Raw genomic sequence first — 25,321 nt, 5'->3', positions numbered from 1 at the left:
GAAAAGTAGCTTTCTATACCAGTTTTCAGACAAAATGTAAATATGATTTGATTTCTTGCTGAGCATATTGCTCTAATTTTTGTAATATTTGTGTTGTTTTGTATTTTTTGTATTATGTATGAGAAAATTACATGTTGTTGAAATGCTCATTTCCTTTTAATCACTGGCACCATTGTATTAGAGCTATGTTAACAGTCACCATTTGAGAAAAAAAAAAAACCAACACAGACAAAAAAGTTGTCATTGTAGTAGGGCAAAATCCTGCTTTGAAAAATAGGGTAAATAAAAAACCAACTATGGCAAAATAAACCTCAAAAGGTTTTCATAAAGCACATGAAGTTCACTGTACCAATTCCTATTAGGAAAAAAGGTCAGTAAATGTATATACAAAGGAAGTGTTAAACTACAGTTCTGTATCATTTGAGTGTAGGAGCTACTGCTGTGACATTTGATTCTTATTTTCCAGGTAACACAACAATGTTCACTTAAAAACAGAAATTACAGGCCAGCAATCATATATACATATATATTTGTAATTATACCTTTGAGTATGCCACATTTATGCTGATAAAATTACTCAAAGTGCAGCTATACACATTCTGCATGAACTACTGAAGAATAGTGTTATCAATTAGACTTAAAGCAATCTTTTACAGAGCAGTTTCTTTTCTGAAAATGGAAATTCATTAAAAATTATAACAAGAATTAAAGAAGTGGAAATCAAGAGCAGCCTTCAGATTATTCCCCTAAGAAAAATTGTACTATTTTCTAACCATTTGACTTGACAAGGAAAAGTTATTTAGGAATGTTTTACTGATGAAACAAAGAGGACCAGACACTGCAGCAAAGAATTACATATAATTCTACATAAAAAGACAGACTTGAAACTTCAAGATTTTGTGGAAGAATGATTAAGCGTGTAAGCAAGTACTAAGACAGTGATAATGTGATTCAAAACCTAAGCAATTAGCTAAACTTTCAAACTCATTAGAGGCTTATTAACCTAAACTGCCTGGAGAAGTTCTTGATATATGGATTCACTTGACTATGTATAGTTAACCCTCAGATTTTCATCCAGAAACAGGTACCAATGGTGTGAAATAAACAGAGCAAAATTCACAAAGCTCAGGTATGTCAATGCCTTCCTGGGAACCTGAATGTAGGAAAACATAGGAAAAGTTTAGATCACAAAAGGCATGGAAAGACAACTCAGAACTGTATGGATAATACGCAGACAAATACGCATTTCCACATTTGTACTTCTAGTCTGTTTACAAAGCTTGGCTTTAGGGCATTCAAGTTAAATGTCCACATTTTTATACAGAATAAGAAATAATTCTCTCCTTGATGAATCTATGGTACTATTCTCAGCTTTATTCTTCCCCTTAGGTCTCAGTTTTTAAATTTAAAGCCCTCAAAATATTACAGTCAGTTGTGGTGCTGGAGGAAGGAATTTCGACTGCAGAAGAAATCTACAAGAAACTGTACAAGAAAGTAAGAGACAGAATTTTAGGAAATTATTCTTCAGTATTTTAAAATTATCAACCATGCAGTAAATTAGATTAACTCTAACCTGGAACACTGCTTCAGCAATGAAAGATGGGCAGGATAATAGCAACAATGTTATGATGCCATCTCTTTTTTGGAGTATGTCTTAGGTATTTAAGAACCAACAATGTACTAATGTACAGAGTCCAAAGGTTATTTCTGATACTAGATGTGATTAGGAAATTAGTTTTCCCTCATCAGAAAAGAATTTGCTTTTTCATTAAAAGACTAGACGTTTTCAGAATCTCTTTTTCAGTGAAAACTCAAATAACTTCACTACACACAATTTTGATGAAAATATTTTCAAATTTAAGTTAAATCTGTTTCCTCATAAAACCAGCTTAAGCTTTTATATTTATATATCTGAAAGGGTATTATTTCAGCCCAATATTTCCCATGAAGAAAGCATTTGAAAGATGGCTTTGTCAAAATTTCTGTACCATAGCCTTCTAATTAGAAGAGAAATTCTTAAATGTTGGCTTGGGGCAAACCACTTTCTAGAACAAACAGTCCAATAGATCTCTAGCCCCTAGACACAAAACTGCTGAGAGTTTTTACTTAATTCCAGTTCTGTGGAACCCCTGCCTTCATCTTGTGTTCATACAACATCCTTACAGTAACAGCAGCAATTACTTTAATGTAAAACAACACCATTATTACTCTATGCAATGAGTTTGTAGCTTCTCATTTGCTAAATGAATTTACCTACTAAACCCAAAGGTCAGTATCATATGACAACGCAGGAGCAGAACAACAGGAAGAGTTATGCAGATCAATGGAAAACGTGTGGGAACTTCAGCGCTGTCATTTTGAAAATGTCTGTTCTAGCACCGATGTTTGTAATAACGCAAATCCTTATTTTAAATCACTTTTCCATACTAGTATATACTTTTTTCAAAGCGCTGCTCTTCTGATTGGTTTCAGAAGCCAAACTTCCATTTCACAGTAGCTTTTGACCCTGAAAATGATAGAAGTACTTTTATTAATAAAAGACTAAGCATGGAGATTTGGGTTTTTTTTTTAATTTGTGAGCAAATATCAAGCAGTTCTTTATTTAAACTGAATAACAATTCATTTCTGACTCAGGATGGTTTTGAGCTCCAGATTTAGACCAACTACATTTAGCTGTCTAAATATGTGTTAGATGTCAAAGCTCCTATGAAGTTCAATGGAAAACTAGCAGACATACCCAAAGGCTCTGCAGAGCTCACTCAGCAGCAGGTATCCTGCCCCTATGCCATGGGCTGGGCACCTCAACAGCCTTGGAGGTTCCACTGGCTCAATCTGCATGGCCTTGAAAAAGAACAGTGTACCCAGCACAGTCCAGACTCCTAAATACAGGGGTGGGAGAAGGGTTACCTCGAACTCATGCTTAATATCTGGCTACTTTTTTATGCCAAAGAAAAGCCTGAGTCCTTCCCCAGAGAGTATAATATTGTCTATATATGGGTAAAACCAGAATGAATGAGAATGATTTAGTATCAGAATCAAATTCTCAACCTCTTAAAATGATAAATACCATCTCTCAAGTTGCTTTATTAACATACCCACTATTTTCATCAGCAAAACAAAGAAAATTCGGATTATGCTGTGATTTCCTGGATAAATTAAGGGGCTGTGCAACCTGGCATATTAGTCATAAAAACTGACCCTTTTTGCAAGATAATTGTATAAAAATGTTTTTATTGTCATGAATTATAGTTCCGGGTCGTTCCTGTAGACTACATCACTGAATTCCATTCTAAGACCTTCCCGCCCATGAATCTTCCTACACAGTAAATTTGGAAACTTACAAGTAATTCTCAAGTGTTCAAAGGAAAACATGCACTCTGAATGCATGTTTAGTAATACATAATAAGGAGACTTAGAGCAAAGCTTTTCAGAATCAAAACTGCAGGCACAAATCAAATAGCAGAAGTTATTTTAGCTCTAGTTCTCTTTTTAAATCATCAGCACCAATGAATCTTAGAAATGGTATTTTAAACACTTTATGGAAGACACTGTTTCCTCTCCAGGGTTTAAACATTGCCTACCAAAACCGACTTGATTAACTCATAAATATGAAAAAGATAGATTTAAAAAAAAAATAAATCTATATTTTAAGTAAAAAGGTAACGTTCTGACCATTCTCAGAGACACCATTTCTGGTCATCAGTCCTCGCTGAAAGTCACAGATTTTTGACCTACTGGATCTATGCTGCATCACTAAAACAGATCACCTCTGAGGAAGGACCATCCCTGAACTGCCTGGCTTGAAGCAGGAAAGATGAAATGCCAAACAAGGGCACAGGATATGCTGAAGTATGCTCTATATGGAAAACCTCCATCCATACAGTGGACTTTCTTTAGGGAAAGCAGACAACATATGTTCACTGGAGGAAACTTATCCAAGCAAAGTAAGGAAGGACATAAAGTCCATTTCTGAGACAAAAAGCACATTTGGTTACTTCTTATCACTCCTGTTGAAGCCAAAAGCCAGATTAAAAAATGCACAGCTGGTATTTTTTGTCTTTACTGCTATGTTTATCTATTTGTTTTAGACAATATACATTTTTATGCTGTTGTGTCTGTGTGACCATCTTGCTTACATCAATAGTTTCTTTTGAAAAAATATATTTCTATTTATTTCTGAAACAGTTAACTGTATAGGCTTACTCCTTCCTGCATGTTCTACTACTGATAACTTGTGATATGCATTAGACCAAGAAAACCAGTGGGTTTCATACACTGTATGTATCCTTAATATTCAAAGGAACACTGATAGGAAAAGCTTGTTCTGTCTTGCAAGACTATGATCAACAACCACCTACAACGTGGGCTGAAATACCTGGTCATGAAATTAAATTTATTCCTTTTGTGTAACATCATTTTGTCCTTGGATTAGATCTTAGCACCACAAAAGCATTCAGTCACCCCATTTCATGTAATGATATTAAATAATACACATAGCTTCACTTTAATGGTTTATGGTTTTAACTTCAGCTCAGATTCAAACGAAACTGAGCAGCACAAAAAAACCCAACCAGATTTATTTTAGTTTGAAAGAAAATGAACCGATTGAAATAGAAATTTAAGCCAAATTCTAAGTTCTACTAAGTACAAAATGCTTTTGTATTTAATGATGTTTTTTTCAGAAATAAAATCAAAGCTTTATTTGCTAGTGTCCAATAAAACCAAGAATCTTAGCTTCTGTTACATCATTATTTTGCTCTAGAAGCCATCTGTTTAGTAAAGTGGTTCTTTTGGAGACAGCTGATACAATGATTCAAGAGTAGGAACTATTATAGACATGTGATTTTATATTAATAAAGAAAAATATTTAAAATTTGTAATAAGCTTACCCAGAGTTCTCTTTCAGTACTTCAGAACATCTGCTGTTGGAGCCACTTCAAAAGCTTTTTGGATGAGCTGATGCATTTCTTCTGCTTGGCACGGAAATTTGGGTTCTACCATGGCCATGAGCGAGTGGAAACTGAAGAAACTGTCCAACAACAAATACACAAGGAGCATGGCCCCAGAGGACAGCAAGGTGCAGGCGACAGTATCTGGCATAAGAACCTTCCGCCCTTCCTGGCCGCCCTGCCCTGCCTACCTGTTGCCCTTGTTCTGAGCTAATGGCAGTGCTCCCAGCATACGTGAGGCCTAGGCACGAGCTGTGTGTTAGCCAAAGTTTGAGGAGAAGCTGAAGGAACAGTCACATCTCCAGAGGTCCTATCTGGCCTCCACCCTCCTGGGTGACCCTGTGCTGAGGTTTGACTTCTAAAGCACCTGAACTCAGCCCTGATGCCTGCTGGAAAGGATGCTGGGAAAAGGGATGTTCTCAAACTCCTACCTGAGGATTCATCACCAAAAAACACAGTTCAGAATAAACAGGCAGGAGAGAAAAGATCATTTTATTGCAAACATCAACTGCATGTGGCTCAGGAGTCACAAGGGTTCAAGCAGTGAAAAGTAATCAGCACCTGCAACAACAGAGTCCAAAAGCACTAGTAAAAGCCTAAAGGTGGGAAGAGGCACAATTTTGTTCTCCCTACTTTGGGAAACTTATTTTACAAGGAACCATTAATACCCCAGAAGAGAGAGCTATTGCTGGCATTGAGCATAGGCTGGCTCTGGTGCCTTATACCCATGGGTAATGCCCTTGGAGACCTGTGTGTGAGCAGAGATGAACAGTGGACATGTGCCACACAGCCAGGCTCAATCCAGAGCCCCTGGGGAGCTGCCGTGGGATTCTTTCCAAACCCAGCACGGCCTTATCCCTCACCATCAACCCTTGCCAGGAAGTTGGACTGACTTAAAGCAGTGTTGAGAGCTGGGAAAGATGGGCAGCAGAGCTTGGTCCATACCTGGGCTTCTTGATCTGCTGGACCTTCCTGCATTTTTTCCATTTCCCATCCCCCAAAAGACTTTCTTCTTTCTTTTCTTTTCTGACTGTCTTTCCGTCTCCTTTCTCCAGGCCTCTCTTCTCTTTCAGTTTTATCAGTTTTCACGGTGCCGGGAAAAGCCTGCAAACCTTCCCGTCCCACAGTGTGATTAGATAGGTAAAACTCCACTGGAGTCAGTTCTTATTTTAGCCAAAGCGAGCTCATTTTATCTTCTTTCCTCTGAAAGGCTCATCAGTTGTTCTGGGCACCCCAGGAACCCTGCTGCACTCATGAGGGTGGTTGGTAGCAAAGCTGGACTTGCCTAAACCAGAAATGCTGAAGTTAACCAGTGGCAAGAGACAACCTGGAGTAGTAAGTGGCTGTTTTGTCAAATTGCCACCTTGTCTCTACAGAGCATATTCCTTTGGTTGGTTTGTGTCATCCACATTTCACACAGTAACCACCCTGCTCCCTCAAGATAGACTCAATGAAGCTCTGATGAAGCAGGACCTGAGCAAAAGCCCTCTCAAGTTGGCAGCTATTCCCCTCTGTCTTTTTGTGGGCATTTTGTTTGATGAAGCACATGCCTAGTGCATTGGACAATCATGCCATTATCCTTGCAATGGCTCATCCTGACGAGTGGAGGAATAACCCAAACACACATAGCAGCTCTACTGCCAGGAGAGGCACAGCAGCACCTTGGCCTCATCAGAAGCTCCCCTGCTACCCCAGACATGCTGTCACAGTGTATGTGGAGCTGACATACCTATCCTCTTTCAGACTCCATCACCGTATCTCCCCCAGCTTCTTGTAGGACACTGAGCAGAGAGAGGAGTGCATACAGCAAGGCTTTTGCCTCATGGTCACTGTCTGCTCTGCCTGCAGGGCCACTGCTCTTGCAAATGCAGGTCTAGAAAGCAAAAGCATGTTCAGCAAAGTGACTTCTTTGAAGTGAAGGATACCTAAAGCAAAACCCACCCAAAGCCCTACCCCAGTTGCCTTCTCAACATTGAGGTTTCTGGTATCCCAAGCTCCAGCCTGTGACAGCCCTCAGTCCTTCCTCAAACCTCTGGATCTCTCTGTAAGCACTAGCAATTCCACAGCTAATGGGCTGGAAAGGCCACTTGTCCCCTCCCAAAAGATTTCACTACAGTTGTTAGTCTTTAACTCCACCAGCACCTTCACTTGCATACATCAAACCCTTGGTCTCAAGGCTGCTGCCTGAAAACGGACAAAGCAGTCTTTCCCACTCCTGACCCTTGTTTCTGTGCAGAAGCCTGTGTGGCTTTGGGGCTACTCTTCCAGGCAAACACCCCACCAGCATTTGCGCAAAGGAGGAGGCATCCAAAGACCTCTGAAGCAGCCAAGTTCTGGTGGGCTGGGAAGGCTGCAGCCAGCTGCTCAGTACAGTGTATCTTCTCAGTCACCTCCAGCACAGGCCTCCAGTGGGAGAAGGTCAGGGAGTTGGGCAGGTTAGGCCCAACACAGATGGCCAGGTTGCTGCAGCTCATCCTGCTCATGGCTGTGCTGTGGCTGATGTGATGCAGGAGGGACAGCAGCAGCTTCAGAAGGAGGAGATTGACCACAGGCAACTTCTTGGCCACTCTGAGGTAGCAGGAACACAATGTTCATAAAGCAGATGTTTCCCACAGCCATCCACCATGCTTGCCCGAGGCAGGTGGGAGCCAGCGGCTGTGCTATGCAGCTTTCCAGGTGCTCTCAGCGAGCAGTCAGGACTTCTGCTTAACAGGCAGGTTGCTGTCCACAGTTACGCTTTCAGCTCTGAGATCTTCTCCTCCTTACTTGTCTTCTGCATCACTGCCATCCAGTCCTTGTAAAGGTCAGTCATGAGAAGCTTGGAGGGGATGCTTCAGAGGAACTCCTGCAATGCCAGATGAGCCTTCGAACACTCCAGGCCAGCCAGCAGTTCAAGCTGCAGGCCAGAAGCGCCCACCTTCAAGATGACGGCCAGCAGCAATGCAGGCTGGCTTTGCAGGTTGACATTTGCACCATGGTCCAGCGCCTCCTGCAGCTCCCAAAGCTCTGTCGTGCTGGCAGCTCTGCAGAAGATTCCCACTGTCAACAGCCCTTCCTGTTACAGGACAGCTCCTGCAGGAGAGACAGGACAGTTGCCTGACTGAGGAGCTGTCTTCCAACAGCAATGGCTAGAACATAGCTCCAGATCTGGCTCCTTGTCCCCAAAAGTGGCTGGGACTAGAAGCATGTTCTGGTGTTGAAGAGCTGGAGGGAGGGTGGGGACCCCCAGTCCAGGCTGGCTTACCTGGGTGGGCTGGGGCAGCATGCTGTCCTCCTCACAGAGGGCTGCCAGGGGCTGGCCAAAGAGTGCCCTGCTGCAGCGGGAGCCTGCCTGTCCTGGAGCCTGGAGTTCACAGCAGAGCCAAGGGCCAGGGCAGCCCTCTCTCCCTCCTCCTTCTTCTGCTGCAAAGGAAAACAGAGCAATGGAGACTGCCAGGCCAGCACTCCCAGAACCTGCCTGGCCCTGCCTGCAGCGTGGTGCTGAGCAGTGCAGCAGGACAGGCAGAGTGTCAGCAGCTGGAATGGCGGCTCTGGCTTAGTGACTCTGTCTTGGAGGCTCCTGAGAGCCAGCAGGCCACTGGAGCAGCCTGGCCAAACCTGTGCTCTGCTCTCCTCAAAGCTCTGTGCAGCAGCACAGGCTCTGTGTCCCTGCCCAACCACATCCAGTGGCTGCTGCCCAGTGGGTGTCTTTCCTCCAGCTGATGTCCTCCCATGGCACCCAGCCTGCATGGCGACACTCAAGAGACAAGTGAACACAGCTCAACCAGTTGCAGAAGGTTGCCTTTCTTTCCAAATAGCTCAGGCTGGTATTTGTGCTACTCACAGCCAGCCTGGAAAGAGAGGAAGGGCATGGGGCACTTGTGACTCATGACTAGGACAGGACGGTGCCCCTTCCCCATCCCAGCAGTGCTGCCAGACCAACTACAAGCTCTCTGCTTGTCCATCTGCCCAAGATACAGAGCTAGCTTCATGCTCACAAGCCCTCGTGTGGCTGAGTCATTCCCAGTGGCAGGCAAAGGACTTCAGCTCTTAATTCATATTATGGTGGAAGTCTCCTTTCAGTACTCGGACCCCTGGGGTTGTTATTCTTATAAATACACTTATTTTTAGTTGCTGTTTTTATTTTCTTCTTCATGAGACTGACTGCTGACTCTGCTGCTGTAGCATCACAGTGCAGAGCCCGCAACAGTTGTGGACCTATGGAAGGGCCTTTCCCAGCTGCAGTTGGATGGGGCCAGCTCAGAGCAGCTGGGCTGGCGTTTCCCACACCAACTCCTCTCTTCTCTGCTGCAGCCTCAGCTCTACGGTGTGAGCACGTTTCTGCAGCAGCCCCATGAGGCTGCTCCACTGGCCCTTGCTGAACTGCACAGATAGCACAGTCTGTGCTCTTTTCACTACCATTAAAAGTTACAGAATCATCTTGTATTTGGCTTTAAAAGCGTAACAAAACAACAAAAAATGACAGATAAAATTTAATGCTAACACATGCAAATTAAGTGGAAGAATCTGAGTTATGGATACATACTCTTAAGTTCATAACAGTTAATGAGTATGTTGACAAGGTAAGTTTATATATTGCAACGTGTGGCTAGGCAAAGGCACTTCAGGTCAAGCATGGGCATGAGCCCTCAAATGGTCACACTTGAAATGAAATATAAAAGGCAAGTGAAAAGTGAGATAAGTGCATTCAACTTTTTCACCTGGATTACTCTGCAGAGTTCTTGCACAATATTTTCAGTTGGCTGTTAGCAGAAATAATACATATATATCTATGTAAGAAAATACAATTGTACTGAGCATTGGAGACTTGGGACCTCTTCCTGCTAATGGGCCTGATTTCTGGGTAGTAAATCATAGAGAATGTGGTTGAAAGGAGAAGGAGGTGGAAGATACAACCGAGTTGTTTTTTTTAAGAACTGATAGTTAGAAACAGAAGTGTAGCCCAGTGGCAGGTAAAAGCAGTATTTAAGAACAATGTAAAAATATTTTGAAGAGGAATTTAAAAGTACACTCAACTGTCATTAGAACAGTATCCAGATGGGAAAAAATTAGATATATATATAAATCGTATTAGGAACTTACCTAATTGCTGCTGTTGATCCCATCTAGTAATACAATAACAACTTAAATATATTAAATAATTAAGACAATATAACATTTAAAAACTCAGAATGAATTACAAATAGCTTTTTGCAGCTCATTTCTACATAACATTGCTGAATTCAAGCACTTCAGATGAGAGAATTACAGAGCCACTGAGAATGCCCATAGTTATACTGGGGAGGATAAAAATGTTTTCTGCAGATCTACTTCAGAAACATATTTACATTAAGTAACATAATGAAAAATTTTCATTGTAGTAGTATCTTTTGCAGAAGCAAAACATTTTAAATGCATACTTGAAGTAACAGTAACATAACCAATGGTTAAGGTTAATTTTGTCCTGGTTAAGATTAATTTAATCCAGTGTGGGCTCAATAGAATTTCTTGGTTTCCCTGTTTTAGCTGGAACATGCTAAAATGAAAAAAAAAAAAGTTACTTTTTATCTTTTAATTGAGGTCCTTGTACACTGGATTAAGGAGTGTATGAGTGTTGGGCTTTTTACCTGTTGTCTTCTGGCACAACCTTTCTTTCCAGATGCTTCCACATTGCTCTCCTTGACTGAGGAAGCAGGTTTTGAGGTCAATGTTTGACATGTCAGATACTCGTTCCCTGTAATCATCTTAAAGTACAGAAGTTTATACTTTCATTAGCAAAAAACCACCAGTATTTTTCTACATGTTAAAATGACCTACTTTTTCAAAAGGCACCCTCATAACATAAAGTTGAAAAAATTTACCAAATTACATTTTATAGGGGAAAAAATGATAAGCACAACAGATTTCATCCATGTGCCCAATCTGTGGGATATGACCCTCATAAAAATTGCATCAAAGTCAGCTCAGCTATTATTTTATTGAAATGCAAACAGAATCATGGAAAATTTTGGTTGTAAAGTACCTCTAGTGGACATCTAATCATAACTTTTACTCAAAACAGAGCTGACTTCAAAGTTAGATCACATTGTTTTGGGCCCCATCCAGTCAAGTTTTGAGAATCTGAAAGGATACCAGCTCTACAACCTGTCTGTGCAACTTGTTCCAGTACTTAACCACTCTCATTCTGAAGATTTTTTCCTCAAACCCAGTAGGAACTTCTTCTGTTGCAACTTGTGCTATTAGTGAAATTGTAATTAAACTTGTATTTGCAAAACTTGCCGCTGTCCAACAGCGCAATGCCTTCCATACCCTGCAGTCAGCACTACATGACTGATGAGGTTTGATATTCCTTTCAGGTGTTGTTCACTAATATGGTTTCATATGAAGACAGGCTGAACACCAAAAATTTCACCATGTTAACCTCGCACAAATCTTGATAACCTGATAAACTCTTAAAGAAAGGAAAACTGATTATCCCACCTTAAAATCCAAAATAAAGAAAGTGTGTATCTTAGACAACACAGTAAATAATTTTCCCTTTCAGAAAAAAAAAAAACAGCCATGGCTGAAAACATTGTATGGTAGAAATTTTAGAAAACTACATTTAGAATGATGGTAGAACATGATGAAAGTCATGCTCTTTATTTTGAGAGAACCAGTGAGAATGAAACCTGTTATGTACCATACCTGTTCAAAGTTAGATTTGGAATGACGACTGGTTGTCTTAGTGATATAGTCCTTAGAATGGCACGCTGCTTTCTTTTCTTCATTTTTGGTGATGCACACTGTATCATTTAAGGCAGATTCATGAATATTTAACCTTGCTCCTTCATTTGGTCTCTTTGTTTGTTGCTGTGGTAAACTGGAATTTGTCATTTCACTGTCTAACTTACAAATCTGCAAATGTACTTTCTTTGACTGATGTTTCTCAAGAACTTGCATGGTATTTTGACTTGCAAACTCTCTTCCCCTTCCTGCACTGGAAACAGGAGATGTACATGTATTCAGACTCAGATTGATGTTTGATTTCTGAAGCACTGACTCAAAATTCTTAAAAAAGGAAGGAGAATTTGCCTTTTTGTGATTGACTTGGCTTGAATTCCCACCTGAAGCTGAGCTATCAGAAAAATCAGAATTAGTCATTTGTCCACCAGGCTGTCTTTTCCATCGAAATACAGGTATACCATGTTTTGCGGATGTTTTCGTGTTCATTTCCTGAAGTATGCTGCCATGAGTGGGATTTTTGCCTGACATATTTTGAATGGGTTTGTATACCTGAGTTACGCTAGACTTGCACACAGTCAGCACAGAAGATGAAACACCTATATTTTTTATTGGTGAATGTCTTTCAGCATTTTCTCTTTTCTTCTCATCCATTTGATTTGTGGTCTTTCCATTCATTTGCATCAACTTTCCTTTGAAAATTGGTATAATTTTGCTGACTTTTGCAGGGGGGAGTTCAAAGGCTAAATTTGCATTCCTGAAGATTTCACAACTGGTAACTCTTGTCCTCCTACTATTTGCCTCTTACTCACTGATTTTGTTGATGCTTCAATGCTAACCTTTTCCGCACCCTTACTGCCGCTCGAAAACCAGTGTGCTTCTGGCTCTTTGATCAAACGCTCCATCCAGTGGCTGTTTTCTATACTACATGGTGAAGAAATTCCAGGCAAAGCCCGTTTCTTGGGAGAAGCCTGCGTTAGAGATACTACACAGATCATCTCACCAGCCAATTTCATATGCTTAGATTTTATTTCCCGCAATACAACAAGAGTTGATAAACTGAATGAACTAGATTTAAAAATCTGGTAGTGCTACCTAACACATCATTACATATCAACTTAACATACATCACAGAATATAACCATACGTTTTCCTGTTTTGAATTAGAATGAACTATATTTTTAAACAATATTTTGTTGTCACTAAAAATGAAGATTTGTTTTGTCCTCCCCTCAGTTCTTTTTTTATAAACTTTTCTAGAATATCGTATTTCTCAGAAAGAAAGACTTAAATTACAGTCATTATCTTGGTTTAGTGCTTTCCAACTGGGCAACACCTACTCCTTTTGAGGGGTTCTGCAGAGAGTTTGACTGACAGGGCTCCTCATCTCTTAAGACTTCTAAGGGCATCTGTATTCGAGCAAAAGACAGTTTGGATGTCTATAAAAACTGCAGATGACAAAGTGGAGCCACTCTAGCTTTGATCACAGAGGAGACATAAACAGGAACTGCTTTCTGAAAGAGGATTATAGTATTTTAGAATCTCTGCAATTTCTGTCACTGTTCTTTGTTCAGAAATAATTACTTCATTTCTTCTTTCACACACTACTACCACCAAAAAAATTTGAGTCTCAGCCTTTGTCACAACCTCAAATTAAAGGAGTTTTGATTGCTTGCCTCCTTTCCATTTCTAGCCATGGAGTAAATCTTATGCTTGAGTCTTTTTAAATGTGTAAGTTCACAGAACTTTCTATTTTTCTTGGTTTGTTTTTTTTTGTTGTTGTTTTTAAATAAATCATAGTAATAACAATAACAGATATTTTACATTTCATTATTGTTGTTGTTATTGTTATTATTATTATGGAAGAGGTTTGAAAAAGTTCTGGATATCCGCCTGTAAAATAAGTTCTATAGAATTGCAAATATTGGTAGCAACTAGTTAACACTAAGTCAAATTTTTTAATGTAATTGTGGTATGAACAACAACATAACAATGGCAAATAGCAATATAATATTTAATTACACATTTAATTAGAAGTTACATGATTGATAGTTGCTTGTTGTGAAGAACATAGTTTTATGTTCTTACTGTGTTCTGAATATGATAAAGACCACTTCACACCATGAAAAAAGTACAAGCCATTAATATGTTTCTAAAAAAAAAACCTTACACGCACCGGAGCCCTGGAGAGTTCCTGTGTAGCATAAAGTGATTTACTTGTCATCTTTACTGGAAATCCACATAGATGTGAAAGATTACGCTTCATGTCAGAAAGAAAAGAGTTCAACACACTTTCTGAATCTCTTCTAGGGAAATACTGCACGGGCTGACTTCGAATGCAACTTAAAGGGTACCTGAATGAGTGTTCAGGAATACATTAATTTATTTAAATTTCTATCATTATGAAGCATCTTTATTGAGAAGAAAGCATGAACATGTCTAAAGCTTTCTCAAAAAGGTGAGCTGAAGATTTTAAAGTTACAAGACTTCAAACATGATTATACCACGCTAGACTACCATATTAAAGATTACCTAGTTTAAGTAATCCTTAGTCTAGTCTTTTCTAGCAGGAAACAAATCTTTTTGTTTGTCATTACAGGAATTTAACTCTTCCTTTTACACCACCATTTAGAGTGGCATTATTATGTTTACCGAAGCTGTGAAACAAACCGTTCTATTTGACTTACTATTACTCAATACTAGAAGAAAGAGACTTGACTTAATAGAGTTTTCTAATTTGTCTAGTGAAACAATTCTCCACTGACTTCTATGAAATTATGGAAGAATAAAATGGGGCTCTTTCAACAATGAAAATTTAAATCTTCACTAGAAGTGTAGCAGAGGAAATGTAACAAAAATATTCTGAAAGGATACGTAAAGAACCTTTCCCCTATTGGTCTGAAGTAAACACTGAAGTATATTTTTGTCTCTTCAAGATCCTCTGGAAGAATATATCCATACTTTAAATAAAAAAACCAAAACCAACAAACCACAAGCATGTATTACAAATACAAATTCAATAGGTACAAAAAAGGGAGGGAAAAAACAAAAGAAGTGTGTATTGTTTCTTACCAGATTCTTCCAGTGCATCCGAAATTCTTCATATGAACGGAAAGGAGATTCTGGAGGAATTACATGGCTGATATTTATTATCTGACCCATTTTCATGCTGTGCATAGGGAATTGAAAGAAGCATAGAAAGGGTGCCATAACAGCTGAAAATATGCTGGACTTTCAGGAAAAAAAAAAAGGAAATCTCATTGATGGCATTGAAACTATTTATAAATTATTTTTATGTTTTGAGGACTAACACCTTTAGCCCATAAGTTTGACAGAACAATAGAAATATTCCCTGAAGTATGGAAAAGAACTTGGCACTTACAAGCCCAATTTCTGTTGTCTGTAATACTCACTACTATCAAATGTAGAACAAAAGCAAATATATCATTACTTCTCATATTTTTATGATTAAAATCAGAGGTGAAAACAGAGAGAGTTTCTGGCAAAGGTGGAAAGATTTTTTCCTTTAAATTGACTCTTTCTGCTAAAATTATATTTGACATAAAATAATGCTCTTGCATATCACAAAAGTAGCAGAGATATTACTAAAATTGAAGTGATATTTAAATGTGCAAATTATGATTCACTGATAAACACTCATTTTCCATAGCATTGAGACTATAAAAGTAAAAAAGAAAGACTCCTGAATATAAAACAGACTGCAAAACAGAAGTGTTCTTATCACTAGTATGAAATTTACAATTTGGATGGCAAACATTCCAGGACATGTTTGTTTCTGCTGAAATGCAAACAGACTCCTACCTTGGCAAAACATAGCACCAGTTACTTAATACGGAATGTTGGTGAATAACTGTATTTTCATTGCTGTCAAAGAGCTTTAAGGTGTTTGCTGAAATATCAAAATCTGCCAGCTTAACACAGGAAAAAAAAGTTATTTGAAAATATTTCTACAACAGTACAAAATTAAAATTTTCAAAAATAGTTATGTATCACAATACACTGAAGCCTATACATTATTATTCTTTTATTAGCTCCCACAGACAGCTCCCTATTTCAGAAGGTATTCCCAATATCAAATTGCACACTGTATGTTAGAGCCTACACTTTCAAAAGTTGCACAAGCACAAGGTTTAAACGTTATTTAAGTCTGTGAGATTTAAACTTTACCTGAAGTGTTTTAAAAAGTAAGTGCAGAAGAAATTTCTCAAAGTAAGAACTGTCTCACTTCAAGACACATTTTTTTAAAAATTCAAATCAGAAAGCCATGTTTATAATAACTGCGTATGCCACCTTGCCCAGTCAAGTGCAAAGATCCCAGTAACAGAATGAATAGGACATATAGTTTTATCCTGTGAGAAGTCAAAAAACTCCACACATTTTCACAATGCGAAAATATTTGACTGTAGGGGCCAGCCAAACACTGAGATCTGAGAAACATTTCTCACTCTATGGTCTACCAGGGTTAGCATTTATTCACTGACAAAAAAAACCCGTCCATTTCTATTTTTAAAAAGTATTAAAATGATCACACCGATAATGAAGCCACACTATGATTGCTTTCATCATTGCTTTGTGTCATTTTGGAATTGAATTCCTAAAGACAGCTTTAATGTTTATGCTGTCCAACTAGGTCACAGAAGAAATCTTATTCTTCTACTGTAAGACAGAAGCGTTTGGATCAGAAATACTGACTTTGTAAGAAACCAGCAAGCTTGACAAATACAGCCCTGTATTCAACAAAGATGACATGGCTGTCAGAAAGAATAGTCATTTTTCAGTATCAACAGTGATTTCTTAAACAATTTGCTAATTATGCTTACAACCAGTATAGTCCAGGCTGCTCCAGTATTTTGGAAGCTGCATAGACAATGAAGCAGATTCCAGAATAAATATACACAGGGACTTTAAACACAGTGCTGACAATTTACCTGCAGCTTCACTTTTAAGAAGTTACACAAAACTGTGTATTACAGTGAGACAGTGAATGCCTTCTAGAAAACACTGCTAGAAGGAAATCAGGAATCATAAAGACACTTCACTACTATGTTCTGTTAACATTTTTGAAAGGTCTTTCAATGAGTCTAGAATCTCAATTTTACAATGCTTGCTAGAATGCATCAATAGAGATAGAAAATGGATGTTAGGCACTTATAACAGATGCAGATAGTCAATGAGTATAATTACTGTCTTAATGCAATGAGAATAAGCACTTCTATCTCCATCATGCTAATTGCAATTCACCTAACAAAAAAGAAGATAAAGATTAGTAAGACAAATACAGTTGAAGAAAATATAACTGGTTTTACCTCAGGGGGTGGCAGTCGAATTGAGCAAGCCTCCACACTGATGCAAAGCTGTCTCTCTGACACATTGAGGTCTATAACTAAAATAAAAACGAAGCACAAAGCTCTGTTTTGAACTACAATTCAACTGTTAGATGGAAAGCTCAACCAAACATTTATTTAAAGTAATTGTTAGCCAAAATGCTGCATTTGAAAATCAAAAGGCTAGACTTTCTCAGCATGGAAATTAAAATTAATTGCATAATTGCATTTTAACTGTGAAAAAATAAAATAATGAATTACCATCCATACAGAACACTTCTCTAGGAACTCATGGTTGTCTATGCAACTGGATGCTTGATACTCATATCCCTGATACACCAACACCCATTTTCAAAGCAAATGTAGTTGTTATAACCAATGGCTCTACTTTGTCATCCAGCCCAGTATTATGCATCCAGAAGTGGTCATTAGGAAAGATTGTATTAGCAAGGTAAGCATTTATCGACACATCTCCAGAACACTCACCCAGCTCTAAGCAGGCTGTAGCACAAGGACTGAATATATTATATTTCTCAACATATGTCCCTGTTGCAAATTCAGGCTTCAGTGTCCCCAGATGTAATCTAAGTTTTATACTGAATAAAAATATTCCTTTGTAATTTTTACAACACCTAAACAGCATGTTTTTTGACTTAACTTGTGAACAGCAAATGTAGTACACACAGGACAGTCACTTTAGCTCATTCTCCTACCTATTATCATGAAACCTTCACATCACTTGCAAGACTCATAATTCAGGGCAAGTACATGTAATTGTAATAAATGTAACTTTTACATTGTAAATTTCAATCTCTGGCTGTTGATTAATAGTAGAAAAACTACCTTTCTTGTGCGTAATTTTTCAAAGGTGCAGCTGAGCTGGCAACTAAGTATTACATACAGAGCAGCATCTGCCATCAACTGCATTTTCACTGAGGTTATTTCAGAATAAAAAAAACGAAAAGACATTCTGTTGGTAGCACCAAGATCATGACAATATGAAAGCACATAACCGCACCTTGCTCCCACAAGTCTACCATTAACAGAATATTGCACTTACCAACAGCATTTTGCCTTCCTGAATGAGACAAGAAGTCTTCTCCTTAATAAATAAGAGATAGATATTATTTTCTAAACTATATGCCTGTCTTTATGCAACAAAAAAAAAAAAAAAAAAAAGGAGAAATCACACAGTTTTGTTTCTGTGTGTCATGAATGCTGAAAGGTTTGTTCAAGGAGAGAAAAACCCTTCTATCCAATAACTTTTCATTAACATCTTCTATAAAAAAGATATATGAAAGCATATTAGTTGATAGCAATTTATACATTGTTTTTCTCCTCCCAGTAAGGTATTTATACATAGAACTATTTATAATTGACTAACAGTTAATAGATTTCTCAGGTTCAAAAGCAAATCTGTACAGTATTACTACATATTTTACTGTCTTATCATCAGTTTTGCCCATCTTTAGCAACATACATAATTAGACAAGCTGCAAGTACCAGGGTCACATTGCTGTTAGTCAATGTCTTTCATTGAAAGAATTTTTATTTCAGCTACCATCTAGCCCTCTACTTCTAGAGGGCTATTCCTGAATAAGTTGATTTCATTCCAAGAGCTACATATTTTGAGGATACTTAAAAAAAGACACTGTTAACACTGTAGCTGGAATAACAATAATATAACAATAACATATACACTTTTCTCAATGTATATTTGAAATTATCTATACAATCGTTCTACTTAATTAGAGCACACCATAGTATCTGGAACACACCACTTTTTCCATACATTGGTAATTCACATCTATCCTACACAGGAGATGTCAGGTAAAGGAAATACCATCTAAAAAAAGATCTTGGTAGAAGGAGATGGTCTGACAGAAATAGAAAGAAATATCACACTTTTCTGTGATAGAAAAGCATGCAAACCATGTGCAGAAGTGCTACTGATGAAAGTATGAATCTGAAAAACAAGCCAAATCTTTAGAAGACATTTGTTGCCCAACAATACTTGGTTTGGAACTATTAACCTCCTATGTTGCGTTCAGTTGAAATTATTATTTAATCTATTACAAAGATGAAGAGGAAGGTGGAAAAGTCAATGATACGTCCATTCAGACTGTTAATATGAACAACTGAACTTAGATAAAGGAACAATGAAAATGCAATCAAAGAAAAAACATTGGATAAATAAATGAAATAATTGAATATAATGAATGAAATGATGACGGAAATGAAATACCAAGGGAAATTAAATTATGAAAAATAAATGTAAGAACAAAGAACTGAAAACTAAATGCTTGATCCCTGTCCCAGGTGAGTTAACTACCTTGTATCAAGAGATGACCAGCCTTGTTCCATCTGGGTGCAAGTTTGGCTGTAAGTGTGTAGGAGAGACAGGTCTGGAGAATGGCTGGACTAACTGTTTGTGGTGCTTCCAGCTAATAACATCAGTGAGAAAAGAAAGATACATTATTAATAATTTAACAGATTTTTTTAAAGGCTTCAGTCAAAATTTAATCAAAGATACTGCTACCACATCTTGGAGCTAAATCCTAGTATATGCTACACATCTTTACTTTTCATCTACTTAGCTACAAGAGGAAGTTAACACAACAGTTGATGTAAGTATTTAGATTTCATGCGTCATCAAAGTGAAGTGCACTACAATTCATTTAATGTTTTCACAGGGCTGATAATAGACCTGAGGAAAAGATTAATTTAACTATATGGAGTACTCTCTTAGATATGCATTTCTTTCCAGACAATAGGCACAACATCCAAAATTTACATATATTAATTCTGCTGTCAAACTCAAGAGCAGAGACATTTTCTTGCAATCACAAGAACAATAGATAAATGTAGCTTTGTTCACCCAGCAGTACTACTTCCCTGTCTGCTTGTCTGGCCTGTATAGTTTTCTACTGAAAGCAGCAGTCAAGAAAAATAAACTAATTACAATGAGTTAAAAAGAGTTAACTAATACACCTCCAAGAGGATGTTAATGAAATCCTGCAAGGATCTGCTTGCAGGTCACAGTTTATTTAATATACTTCATACTACTAATCTGCTGGTGTTGGAAAATCTAATGATGACAGGTCAGTTACACATATCAACATAAAGTAGTAGTGTAACGTAAGCGTATTTGAACGGTACATGTCTCAATAATCCAGATAAGCATTTACACTTCTTGGAACAAAGGAAAATACACGCAACTGGCTGTGCAAATGAATCATGAGAGCTGCTAGCTCTGATTACAATCAGTCTTTTGATGCAGCAATTTTAGTACACCCACACATACATTCATAAAACCCACAAATATTGCATACTAGAATACAGCAAAGCATATGCATAATGAGCTACAAATACATCAGCTGTTAAGTTCATGGGTTCCATTTCTTCTTTACTTTTTTGCTTTGCTTCTCTAAGATAGCCCTGCACAGGTTGGATAGATCCAAAACGTGAATGAGGAGATAGTTTAGCTGTGTGAATGCCCCCACCTGTGGAACCTATAGGGCACATGCAGAAGTGGCGACACCAGCAGGGGAGCTGCAGGTCTTTGGCCCAAAGGACAGGTCTGTCACTGCCTCAACATCAAACCCCCACACCCCTGGGCAGCACGGGAATCTAGTGAAATTGTTCAGGAACATCTTAATTTTTTTTCACTCTGACAAAGTATACTTACTATACCCACATTTGTAAGTGACATTTTGTCTATAGGTCAGAATTTTTTACCCTGAAACTTGGCTTCTGTAGAGCAAATTGCATGCCCCACAAAAAATACTCGTCTTTGGAAAAAAACAATTGCAAACAAGCATAACAATCTTAAGAACTGTGACATCTTTCAGCACTTACAGTAGCTCCTTGTTCCTCTATGAAAGCTTGACATATTCCTGATTTGTAAAATGATATCTAAAAATTAAAAGAAAAAAAAAATCAAGTGTCTGAAATTAAGGGGTGTTTTAGCAAATCATAAATTGAATTCTGGCCCATCAGTGACTTTGCCTAAGAAAAACAAGCTAAGGAATAGTTAAAGCAAACATCTTATCCTGTATTTTAAAGGAGAATAATACGAAAATTAGTTCAGGCATTTGTCATGGTGCAATCTCATTTCCAGCTCAAGATACACAAAAAAGCATGTAAAAGACTGCCCAAAACAAAATCACAGATCTCTGCCCCTGCTGCCCTCACTGTGAATTGGGTGGCATCTTACCAACTGAATCTATTCTCTTCCACAAGGATTCACCATCTGAAAAGGCCATTTCATCAAAAGAGACATAAGCTGTCATCTACATTACTAATGCACAAAAACAGAAGTTTAAATTACATAATTTTACTTATCCTTGATCCTCAAACAAAACACTTATAGAAACATGCATGTATGTGTGATGGACACACTTGACTTCTAGCCATACCTTGGTTCAGGCTCACCAAGAAGCAACAAGCCTCACGACCTTGGGGTGAACTTGTGAGCTAGAAAGTCCTTGGCTCATGTACAAGTGAGTGAAAGTGACCTCTGTCTTGTCTATACTATTGACTAGCAGCCAACTACTTCACGCTATAAATATTAAAACCAAGACAGGCCCAACTTGAGCTCTCCCTGATAGGCAGCTGGCCTGCACACCAGGTGACTCTCCCCTTGCACAAGGATGCCTCTTAAGATGTAGAGATTTCTGACCTGAGACTAAGATCTTTCCTTACCCAAGGCAGAGATACCCCTTACCCACTGCAAATCCTCAGTGACTGACAGCATGCTGAATTAATGCTGTGAGCCATTACTAATCCATGTAGCTACTCAGATGTTATAAACACTGTATGGATAATTCTATTAGACATGAATTGTTGACCAAGTCTGAGACTAAGATTGGACCCAGATGCACATAGTGGTCAAAAAGGAGTTTATAAAGCAAGCAGGGTCCACTCTGAACATCATGACTCAAAGGGAGGGTCCTCTTTACTCTTTGTGCCTCCAGTCTCTGTATAAGTCATTCTAACTCAATTTTCCTCTGTACGTTTCTTGCATGCAGTAATTAATAAGGTGAACCTTGCCATAAAACTTATTGAACCTTGTCAAACCACTGTTAAAATTTTGTTAAATTCCATCAAACTTATTTAATTTTGTCAAATTATTATTTTACCTCAATAAAACACATTGCTGCTTCTCTCATTTGAGTGAGGTGCATTCAGTATTTAACCACATATGCTTATTTACACAGTGATACTTACTGCCATTACAACTGAAATTTGATTTAATGTTCCAATAACAGGTGCAGAAAGGACATCTTGATAAAGGAATAATAACTGTCTGTTAAAAAAAGGAAAAAAATTTCCATACTTGGTTTTCTCAGCTTAAATTTATTTTCCTCACCTTCTGCAAACATAATACATTCAATTTTTAATAGGTTTCCAGTGGTTCAAAATAATATATTAGACTAGTCCAAGTTACTTGCTCTTAACCCACCCACAGTGGTAGAGGTTACAGGCCTTTGGCACAGGAAAAGAACTCTCTAAAAGTGTTGCTTTTGGCAGAATTTATCACTTCTTCCCTAACATAATTGTTGGTGAACACTAAGGAGTGAACATATGCTTTCCGAGTCTTCTTTTCACATAGTCTCAACCTACATAAAGCAATACAACAGCTCAGAATGTGTACCCAAAACATTCCAGCTTTGCAGGTAACCGCATTAACTATTTATTAATTCGAAGTAGGTAGACTTGTTAGTTTTAGGTGATGACATTTAAAACATAATAGAAACGTGGGGTTTTTTTCCCCCAATAGCCAGAAAGTCCCTCATGAAAAAAAACAAATCTATTTTGAACAATTTTATACCGTTTGTTGCTGATAAGAAGTTTGCCAATTCTATCAGAGTTAATTCTAGTACTGCTAATGAAATCTTTGAATAATCACCAACAGCATCTGAAAAGAATTCTTTACCTGCACATCTTTATCTGTGTAGTCCTTGTCTCAGTTTCCGGTATCTGAGAACTCAGTGTTACTGTAGTGGCACAGAGTTTTTGTAGCTCTGGCAGACTAACAAAGAACAGAGACTGGCGCCTGGTGTCATTCATGTTATATTGTTGTTTGTCCCAGAGTGGCACCTGCGTCTCAAAAAAAAAATAATTTGTTTTTATAAGGCATATTCTTTTTACAGAACTTTATAGGTATATAGTATCAAGTAAATGAATAATCAATTTTCTTAGGATTAGGTAGGCAATATAACACAATTTGGTCAACTAAAACAGACAGCTCAATATACTTTTGCTATAAATAATACATTATACGTGAAAAAATAACTGTTTACAAGAATCAAAATACTCAAGAGTACAGACAGGGATAAAAGCATCCTTTCCATCTTTCCAGCCTACGTTACAACCGGAATCTATCTGGGATCCAAGATCTGAGGGATCCCTCTGTGATGTTGCTCCCTTCCTGCCTGGCAATAAAGTTTAATTCCCAGGAGCTCAACAGAGCTCACCAAGTCATACAAAGACTAAGTCATACAAACTCCTCGCTGAGTCATACAAAGGCTGTGGCCAGCTGGTGAGAGAGAATGAAAACCACAGAAACATGGAGACATGCTGGAAATGTTTTCCCTTTTCCTCACATGAGGCTCCATTCCTAGTCATACAAGGAACTTGTGTTATCCCTGCTTAAATCCATCTCTCTTCTCCAGCAACAGGTGAACACCGCATTCTAACCTTTGCGGAACTGAGTACAGCCTTACACTGGACTAAAAGCTATACTAATCCAGACCTGCATTTAGCTATATGATTAACAATAAACACAGATAATTTGCTCTTCCATTCTTGCTCTAAAAGGAGAAATGTGTGAAGAACAGCATTTTATTGTGGTGAGAATTGTTAACAAGTACACTCTTACATGCGTATCAAAAGATGAAGAAAACGTAACTGGTATTTGGAGTGGAATGTGATTAGACATAATGGTTCTACCAAAGCTGTCTCTCACATCCTAAGTTTTGCCTTACAATAGAAATTATTGACTGTTTTGTGTTCAAGAGTATGAGGCAGTTTTGGGCTCAGGCCACAGTCATTATCTTGAAGCGCACATGACCTGGTATTTTACACTAGGTTAGAATACAAAGTACATGTGTGTTCATTGTCATTCACTGAGCAGATGTGCTGCAACTCCATTTTCGGAATTTCTAAAAAGCACCAAAAAGAAAAACCGAAAGCACCAGAACTTCAGACAGAGAATGTGATCCCTTGATGCAGTACTAACAAATGCATGTGAGTAGGAGTAATATGGAGTTATGGCTGTTACCTGGCCTGTTGGATGCATAGAAATGCTTCTATGTATTGCACCACAGGCCAGGCTCAGCATAAAGGAACTATAATATTTATGACAAAAAAGAACACCTAACATTTTATTAAAGAAAATACACCTTTTAAATATAGCACCTTTCTCAATCAAAGTGTTTCAAAGAAAAACAGGCAGGTAGAAAGTCTACTTGTTATGAACAGCCAGGAACAAACCCTACACACAAGAAAAAGCCATTTCAATAGGTCCCCCTCCTCCAAACCCTAGAACTCTTTTGGGAAATGGTCTTACCAGTACAGTGAAGATAGCAATAAATGCTTCCAGATTTTATGAAGTCACCAGCTATTCACCTGAAAAGCAATTTTGCAGATTGTGATCAAAGAAATATGAATTGGAAACATTTTTTTTTAAGGAACAATGTCAAAGATAACTTCGCTGTTCTGATTTTGTTTTGCCTTGGGTACAGTGTAACACATTAAAAAGATTAACCTCAGTTGTATCCTAGAAAAATCACAAGGTCACTGTTTTGTAACTGCAATTTAAAAGAAAATAACGTTTCCTTGTTTCTTACCCTTAAAGGAAAAACCCATTTCAAGTTTTTTCTAGCAATCATGAAAAGTAGATTTTTTTAAAATGCCAGCCAAGTTTATAACTTCATTGGAGAACTCCAAAAGCTACAGCTTAAGGGAAAGGACCATTTTAAACAAATGAGAAAAAAAATCTTGTCCGTTGGCAAACACAGAAAAGAAAGGCTAGGTCTTCAGCTTTCATAGTGTTTAAAGGAATCCTAAATGGCCAACTGGGGATTTTTGTTGCAAAGATGTTGTAAAACATATGCTGCAATGCTCCAGTGATCCACTTGCTGTTTGCGGCCAACTCCCCTGTGGGAACCACTCGCTGTATTTAGTGTAGTTAAATCTTCCCAGTCATCTTAAAAGCTAATGAGACAGAGTGCTTGCAAATGGCTTCTCCCTTCAGGGGAGACGATAAAGAGAGAAGTTGCAGTTAAAGACAGAACTACCAGTTATAAATCATAGGAAATA

At 38.1% G+C, this 25,321-nt stretch overlaps 1 protein-coding gene across 1 annotated transcript; it reads right to left on the bottom strand.

The window, feature by feature from the left end:
* Window positions 1–8,988: 8,988 nt before the first annotated feature.
* LOC104535801 (chromosome unknown open reading frame, human C18orf63) lies at window positions 8,989–23,068 on the bottom strand. Its single transcript, XM_010185354.1, is given in 16 exon segments — window positions 8,989–9,379; window positions 10,032–10,054; window positions 10,556–10,672; window positions 11,616–12,403; window positions 12,406–12,670; window positions 13,236–13,255; window positions 13,824–14,005; window positions 14,526–14,611; window positions 14,724–14,820; window positions 15,474–15,583; window positions 16,979–17,055; window positions 18,057–18,095; window positions 19,326–19,440; window positions 20,855–20,911; window positions 22,226–22,304; window positions 22,935–23,068. Coding segments are annotated over 16 exon segments (2,580 nt in total).
* Between the last annotated feature and the right edge of the window lie 2,253 nt (window positions 23,069–25,321).

Source organism: Mesitornis unicolor, unplaced genomic scaffold (assembly GCF_000695765.1).
Source record: "Mesitornis unicolor isolate BGI_N332 unplaced genomic scaffold, ASM69576v1 scaffold44265, whole genome shotgun sequence".
Taxonomy (NCBI): Eukaryota; Metazoa; Chordata; class Aves; order Mesitornithiformes; family Mesitornithidae; genus Mesitornis; species Mesitornis unicolor.
The sequence above is the reverse complement of the archived record's forward strand: the minus strand, read 5'-3'. Positions and strand labels throughout refer to the sequence as shown.